The 8035-nt window shown below is 64.3% G+C and overlaps 1 protein-coding gene across 1 annotated transcript in view; it reads right to left on the reverse strand.

The window, feature by feature from the left end:
- Positions 1-1297: 1297 nt before the first annotated feature.
- The window catches only part of Cibar2 (CBY1 interacting BAR domain containing 2), an 8991-nt gene continuing 2253 nt past the window's right edge, over positions 1298-8035 (reverse strand). Inside the window, exons 3-9 of the mRNA XM_010627485.2 lie at positions 7131-7199; positions 6951-7052; positions 6797-6802; positions 5693-5797; positions 3273-3386; positions 2186-2272; positions 1298-1616 (exon numbers count right to left, since the gene is read on the reverse strand). Of these exons, the coding sequence (XP_010625787.1) occupies positions 1500-1616; positions 2186-2272; positions 3273-3386; positions 5693-5797; positions 6797-6802; positions 6951-7052; positions 7131-7199 (600 nt within the window). The 3' untranslated portion in view covers positions 1298-1499. The remainder of the gene's footprint in view (positions 1617-2185; positions 2273-3272; positions 3387-5692; positions 5798-6796; positions 6803-6950; positions 7053-7130; positions 7200-8035) is intronic.

Below are 8035 nucleotides of genomic sequence, written 5' to 3' on the forward strand. Positions count from 1 at the left end.
GATGGCTGGGGAGCTTCTGCTTCTGCAGCCCCTGTGGGGAGGGCGCCCCAGCCCAGCCGCCCTGCGAGACCCCAAGTGGTGGGCAGAGCACTTTGTACACGGCCAGCTGAGCTGCGCTGTCACCTCCAGCCGGGCCCTGTCCTGAGTGCGGAACGAACCAGTCAGTTTCCCCTGAAGAAGAAAAGGGACCGAGCTTCTTGGTCTGTGTCATAGGAACACGGTTAAAATGTATTCCTCAAAATTCACAGAATGAACCACAAGAGTGAAGCAAGCTTGCAGGCTTAGGGTTTCCTGGGTAAAGCACGACCTTTCCCTCCAGCCATACTCAGGTTGCTGCCGCCTGAGTCCCTTGGTTCCCTGCCAAGCACCTTCCCACAGGGGCCACCAGCACCCTGACCCTGTGAGCATCCGCTCCACGGGAAAGGACAATGCCTCATTCAGGACTCCATGGCGGTCACAGGGCTGTGCTTCTCCCGGAGGGAGACTTCCCCACTGACTGCCCCAGGGGCAGCCGAAGGTCAGTCTTTGATGGTTGGGACAAAAAGGAAGAGGACGTGAGGGAGGAGGGGCTCAGCCAGGTGCCCACACTGCTCCCTGCCACCTCTGGAGCCTCCATTTGTTAGTCCTGCAGTGGTCCCACAAGGAGGACTGTCCACTCTGCCGGTGAGGGAAATCCTTGCGCCCAGTGGGGAACCATATCCAGGGCCTCCTGCCCCAGAGGGCACTGTACCCACGGCCAGTAGAGGGGCCACAGATGGACAAGTCCCCAGCGAGGTCTGCGGGCTGCAGGAAGGGGTGCTGGGGACACCTCGATCTAAGGCACCGGAGCCTTCCACAGTCCCTGCAGCAGAGCAGGCCTGGGGGAGGGACTCCAGGGCTGGAGGTTTGTTTCCCACGTCACCATTGTCACGAAGAAATTCCTCCCTCTCCTCTGTGAGCTGCTGAGACCGGCCCTGGGGTGCGGCCCCTGGTGACACTGGGGACTAGTGGGGTGTGCCGTGGTTCTGGCTGTCAGCCCAAGGGTCCGCACAGGTGTGGGAGTGTCAGTCCTCAGAGCGAATGTGTGACTTCGAGTGTGCGCGAGGAGCTGGCACATGGAGGAGAAGGCAGACACCGCACCGGTGCCCACAGACACTGCCCAGCACCCAGCTTCGGAAGGGCCCTGGACCCCTGGCCTCCAGAGCGGGAGGCCTCGCATTTCCCGACTTAAGCCCCGGCTCCTGACACCCAGTCACAGCAGCCCCGGGAAATCAGCCCACTGTGTTGGCACCAGAACGCAGGAGAAACTGCACGGCCGGATCAGGAGGGGAAGCAGGCGGAGCAGGGCCTCGGAGAGTCACACGGAGTTTACTGCACCGGGCTCCGCGCCATGTACACTGCCCATGCACCCAGCACAGGGGGGACACTGAGGCTCTGAGCGTCTGACAGTGCCTGACGTGAGCGCACAGCCCCAAGAGGAGGCCTGCCCAGCACCTCCACCTGTGGCCTGGAGTCGCTTCCTAGTTCCGGGGTCCCTGCTCCTGTCCCTGGAGGTCCTCCAGGAGCGTCTCCTCTGCTGAGTCCTCACCACTGGCCTCTTCTTCTCTTCTCTGGCTCCCTAGGGTGCTGTGCACACTCTAGATAATAAAATAATAATAACAATAGCAATAATAATACCACAGCCACAGCATCAAACACAGAATGGTGGCCACGGCCTCCCTCATTCTCCACAGGTGGGGGCCAGGTTCCTCCAACTCCTCACACATGGCGCATCAACCTCCACCCAGGTAGGGTTCCTGTGCCTTCAGCCACCTTGCAAATGGGGTCCAAAAGGCCCAGAGAGGCTGAGACACTGTCCTGGGAGCACACAGGACAGCAGCTTTGGACCCAGCCAGCCTGACCTGGGGGTTCTATTCCTCCGTGGCCTTCCGGGGACATCTGGGAGGTGGTGGCACCCACCCCTGGGGCCTGGCTCCTGGCCACACCCTCGGCCTCACCCCCTGGCCTGCACACTCTGAGCTTCCTGGTGCCCCATGAGTTCCGGCGCACCTGGCTGCGGGTGGGATGGGTGTGGGCCCGGCTGGGCGGGGCTTCCTCGGAGCTCTAGGGCAGAGTCCCAGGCGCCCCCCACTGCGGTCTCAGGGCACGGCCCACTGCTCCCTCCTCCCTGTGTTCCCCGCTCCGCTCCCATGGTGCACAGGCTAACCTGGCTGGCAGGCAGCCCCAGGGCAGCATCTGTGAGTGGCCGAGCCTCAAAATGCCCAGAAACTCCCCACATCTTGGCCTGAAAGTCCTGCGCAGGAGAGACCAGGGTGGGCTGGATTCAGTGAACACAGGAGGGCGTGGGCTGGGAAGGAAAGATGGAGACACAAAGGCCCACACACAGTGACACCCCAGGGCACTGTCCTGCCTGGCGCTACTACTGGACACACGTGGAATCCACGGCACCCCGGGGCAGCAGGATCACCCCATTCTCTAGATAGGGACCCAGCCCCAGAGGCCCGGGCGGCATCCACAGGCACCCAGGAAATCGCCCAGAGGGATACCGCAGAGAGCTGGGGAGCAGCTCAGTAGCAGAGCCCTGGCCTGCACATGTGAGGCCCTGGGCCGATTCCCAGCACCATGGATAAACAGATAAATGCTGGGGGAGCAAGGGGTGCCTGCCGGGAGCCAGGGTGCCCTCTTGCCTGTGCAATGGTTCTGAACCTTAGGGGTCAATCTCTTGACGCGTCCCCCACAGGCAGCTGGAAGGGCTCCCAGCCTCAAGTGCCTGCCCAGCTAACCGCTCAGAAGCAACCCCCAGGCTGGGGGGAAGCCCAGGCTGCGGAGGGAGCCCAAGGCAGGGCCCAGGATGGGGCCCCGGGGACCCACACACAGCTTGACGCTCTGCCGCCCCCCAGAGGGCGCCCCGTTCACATCTGCACCTGGCCCTGCAGGTCTCCTGTCCCCAAGCTGGACACAGCCACCATCTGGCAGGCACAGGAGGCGACCTCTGAAAGGGTCTGGCCCTGCCTCTGACACCCAGCATCCCCAGAACCACCGAGGTCAGGCCGGCATGTTCCCGGTGGCTGGCATTGTGGCCTGAGCCCTCAGAGGGGCCACAGGCGCTCACCACACAGGACGAGCTTCCGCCTTCCTGCTCACCCGAGGGCCGCATGGTCCCTGACAGAGAGCATGGCCTGGCCCCTCCGCCCTCAGTAATGAAATACAAATGTCTTGGGCACAGAGCTTCTCTCCAGAGGGAGGAACAATGGGGAGCCCACGCTAGGAGGCACAAGTGGGGTGCTGCCCACCTGCAGGTCTTGCTCCGGGTCGTAGCTGCCCAGGGTCTGGCAGGCCCTGGAGTACACCTCCACTGCCTTGGCGTGGAACACCATCTCAACGGTCACGAATTCCAGGAAGACCCTCTGCAGGGGAAGAGGAGTCACCCAGAGGCGGCTGTCCTCGGGGGGATAGGTCCTGGGTGGGAATTTTTCTCTTTTTGTGGTCCTGGGGATGGAACTCAGAGCCTTCACAGTGAGCTCTACCCCCAGCCCTTTTCAATTTTTTAAATTTTGAGACAGTCTAACTAAATCACTAAGCCACCCAGGATGGACTTCAGTTTGAGATCCTCCTGCCTCAGCCTCCCAGAGTGCTGAGATTATAGCCATGTGGCACCATGCCCGGCCCTGGATGAGGAATTTTAATATTCGTTTGGGTTTACTTGTGCTTGAACCCCGTAGTGCATATTATGGTTCAGAGGCAAAACCAAGCAAGCATTCGTGGAGGTCACCTGAGTCCACCTTGCCGCCTCCTCCCTTTGACCTCCACTTGCCAGAGACACAACTTGCTGCTTGATGTGATTGTGCCCGGCACGGAGACACTGCCACACAGGCCCCTGCATGCCCCTCTCCTGGGAAGGCACAGCTGTGGGGAACTCTTGCCAGACGAGGCACCTGTGCCCCAGGCAGGGACCGATGTCCAGGGAGCGCTGCTCTGCCAGCCCAGGTGCCCCCACTCAGCCAGCCGAGTACGCAGCCTCCACCCGGGTGGGGAGGGGCCACAGGCGGACACAGCCCAAAGGGCCAGCAGCTGTCTCCTGCCGGCTCCGCACACAGGGCACAGGACACAGGCTTAGTGCCGGAGGAGCACGGTGTCTGGTCGCAAGGAAGAGCCCCAGCCGGGAGAGGAGGGAAAGGGCCACCTCCCATCCCTCCTGCCTGGGCGCAGCTGGGCGGGAGCAGCAGAATCCACAGTGCAGAAGTCTTGTCTGGGGACAGCGGCCCTCTCCGCCTCAGTTTACCTCTCTGCGTGGTGAGGACGACAGTCTTCTCAAAGCGTTTGGAGCCAGTCGGAGCCCCTCGCCTCAGCCTCTGCTGAGTCTGCCCGACCCACAAACCGACTCCGCTGTGGCTGTGGGTAAGTGCGGCCCCCGCATAGGCAGCGGCCTCCAGCCAAGATGGCGCAACAGGAAGGCCGGCAGCGTCTTGCTCCCCTCTCCTCCCAGGCTGGAGGCTCCTGGGGAGCTCGGCCGTGTCCTTGTCTGCGTGCTCCCACTGGGCGCTGGCCGTGCACACAGCGCCAATGAATGACAGCTGCTGAGGGCTCCGGCCCTGCCCCACCACAGCAGGGTGCCGATGGCCATGATCTGCCTGCTGCATCCTCCTCACCTGCCCCACATACTCCCTGAGGCCCATGGTGCACCCAGCCCGGCCATGCTGTGCAGCGACCCGTGCACTGACCACCGTGAAGGTGGCAGGCTGCCCCTCCCCAGGCGCCAGCTCCAGGAGCGTTGGGTCTCCCTTGCGGGGTGTGGTAGACCCCGCACCTGGTAGGTACCTGTCCCACATCAGTGACATGAAGGAGCACAGGAAATGTGTGGCCCCTCAGTCTGTGGGGGCAGCTGCCCAAGAGGGGGCCAGGCAGGGGCATGGACCAAGGCCTGAAGGAACAAGGCTGGTGCATCCGGGGTGAGGGGTCATCTCCTCACAGGGAGAGCAGGGACTTCTGGCCGAGCACCAGCCGTGCAAAGGCCCAGGGGCAGCGAAGGTGGAGCTGCAGTATGGCTGCAAGATGGGGCTGGAGGTGGGGCTCCCAAAGCCTTAGAGAGGAGTTTGTTCCCTGCCTTTAGAATGAGGCTAGGGTGTAGGGTGCTAAACCCAGGAGATCCTGGGGCTGCAATTTGGAAAGTGGACAGGGGCTGGAGGAGAGTGGACATGGGGGTCTCTGCAGTTGGTTCATCTTAGGGGACCAGACTCCCAGAACCTTCTCACAAGGGCAGCAGCTCTGGGCTGGGCCGCCTTGGGTGGCGTGAGGAGGGTGCCCCTGCAGCCCACGCACCTCCTTCCCAAGGGGCTCCGTGGCCGTGCTGGGGCCATGGCGGGAGAGGGAAGGGGTGGCTCGCGTGGCACAGCTGCTGCAGCCTTCTGCTTGGGGCTGTGATGGGAGGGGACAGTGGCCTTGAGCAGCCATCGGCCTCTCTGCCACCAGGGGGCGCTGTGCCCGAACTCGGGTTCCACGCGTGTGCACACGCCCTCCCTTGGCCACACAGGGGTGTGCACACTTTGGTGCTCGCCTGCATGCACCTCGCAGCTCACTGTCACCCGCATGTGTATGCGCATCCTCACAGACGTGTGAAAATACCCTCGCACACCCCTACACGCCTCCCCGCACGCATACCCACATCCCAACCCCCACGCACGCACGTCTCTGCACAGGGCGCAGACGGCCCTACCTGGAGGCCCTCCAGCCTCCGCCGCTGGAAGGCGTCCACCGTGTCCTCCAGCTGCCGGCTGGTGCGGCTGGCGTCCACCGAGGCCCTCTGCGCACTGCTCTCGGCCTGCCCCGGGATGCAGGGAGCGGAGGTGTCGCTGGGATCCGTCCCCGGCACCATTCACGTAAACCAGCCCAGCTTCTCCGCCGGCTCCCCTGCCCCCAAGGCCCTCTGCGCACTGCTCTCGGCCTGCCCCGGGATGCAGGGAGCGGAGGTGTCGCTGGGATCCGTCCCCGGCACCATTCACGTAAACCAGCCCAGCTTCTCCGCCGGCTCCCCTGCCCCCGGGGTCCCATGCCAGTGTGGGGCTGGAGAAGGCTGAGCAGGTGCGGCCAGGGTCGCTCACTGGAGTTGTGGACTTCCGGCAAGCTGTGTGACCCAGGCAAGTCACGTAACCTCTCTGAGCCTCGATCTTGGGTAGAAGGGGGGTTGCTGCCCTCGGGGATACTGTACATATTCCCCAGCGCCTGGCTCAGCTCTTAGGGTATGGGCTCCCCAGGGAACAGGTGAGGCAGCCCTGTCCTGGGACGCGCCTGGGTCACTGGCTCATCTGTTCCCTCACTCACCGTCCACAAGGCCTGCTCTGTGCCTGGCCCATGTGTGCCTGTGTGACCCTGAGGCTCTGCCCCGCTTCTCCAGAGTGGCCCCCAAGGACCACCCCGATCAGGACCCTGGGTGCTTCTGGCCTGTGCCCCGAGGATGTGGGCAGCCCCTGGCTTCCACCTACAGATGCCACGTGGCCAGGGCCACGATAGCCCCCATGATGTCCACATCTCCACCCTGCAGCCCACCGGTAGCTCCTCGTGTGGGGAAGGCCAGCTGTGAGTGGGGGGCTGTCCTGGGTCCTCGGGGCAGCAGAGGTGGCGGAGGCCAGGACTGTGCACTGGGCACACACTGGGGATGGGGGCCACCGGCCCCGGGTCACACAGCAGAGGTCCCTGGGCTCCAAGGGCAGAGGTGATGCACCAGCTACCAGGCAGCCCCAGGCCGCTCTGGCGTGGATGAAGTGTCCACCTCAGCGACCGCGAGACGGGCAGCCCTGCACGCCGGGGACTCACTCCTCACCTGGGACTGGGAGTGCAGTTAAGGAGCCAGGGAAGCCCGGTGCCCTGTCGGTGGGCCACACCCCAGCAGGACCCTGTCCCACCCGGGGGCCCTGGGCGGCCCAGCTGCCACCCTGGCCCAAGCTGTTCCCAGCGCGGTCTCCAGGGAAGGATACAATCATTTGCCGATCGGAGGGTGACTTCTGCCTCAGTTTCTCCAGCTTTTCCAGTTGTTTGATCTCATTGCTTTGGACTCGCTTGAATTTCTTGATCTCGGCCTAAGGAGAGAAAAGCAGAGGCCTGTTTCCCAGGCGTCTCCTGGCCGCCCCTGCCGCCCACCCAGGTGCCCTGCTCACCCGAGTCTGCTTGATCTGGGTGCCATACAGCTTCAAGGGGTCGACGACCTTGGCCTCCAGCCTCTCGACCTTGGGCAGGAGGGCAGCGCAAGGTGAGGGTGCATGGGGACACATGCTCCACACACACCGCCCGGGGCAGCAGGGAAGGGGCCTCCCTGTCCCCTCGGGTGGCGGCCTGGACAGGGTCTGAGCCGCCAGCGGCTGGGAGCATTTACTCTCCCAGGCCGGGGAGTGGGGCTGTGACAGCCGGGCAGGGGAACCCGTAACCCAGCACTCTGGGAGACCGAGGCAGGGGACGCAAGTCTGAGGCCGGCCCGGGCAGCTTAGACCCTAGGGGCTGGGGGTGCAGCGCGGTGGAGAATGCTTGCCAGGCATTCGGAGGCCCCAGGCTCCACCCAGACCCACGGGTGACGCAGGGCATGGACCCACGCCAGGCTCACAGCAGGGCAGGGGCACGGCAGCCCTAGGGAGACTGGTTGGCAGGGAACTTCGGCCTTTAGGCCCAGCCAAGCCGGTGCCCTTTCCTCCCTGCCGTGGGGCGGGCTCTGCACTGGGGGTCTGGACCCAGATGGGGCTGCATCCAGATGGTCCCCACACCAGGCTCTCCACGCTGCAGGAAGGCACCATGGCGGGGGTGCTGGCCATGAAGCACAGACAGGGCCAGGCCCGCCCAGGCTACCCACGACCTCCTGGGGCTTGAAACCCCATCTCCTCCCAGCTGGCAGCTGGGGGGACACCGGGGCCGTGCCAGGCCGCCCTGGGGACAGCGGGTGGCGCTGTGTGGAGTCACCGTGATGGGCGCCAGTGTGTGCCTGGGGACCAGGCCGCGTGGGCTCCACCACTTGTCCCTGTGCCTAGAGTGGCAGCACGGCTCCCAGCACCCCCGGGTGGGCGGGTGGCACCCA

This window comes from Fukomys damarensis, unplaced genomic scaffold (genome assembly GCF_012274545.1).
Source record: "Fukomys damarensis isolate Sample0158 unplaced genomic scaffold, DMR_v1.0_HiC HiC_scaffold_32, whole genome shotgun sequence".
Lineage (NCBI taxonomy): Eukaryota > Metazoa > Chordata > Mammalia > Rodentia > Bathyergidae > Fukomys > Fukomys damarensis.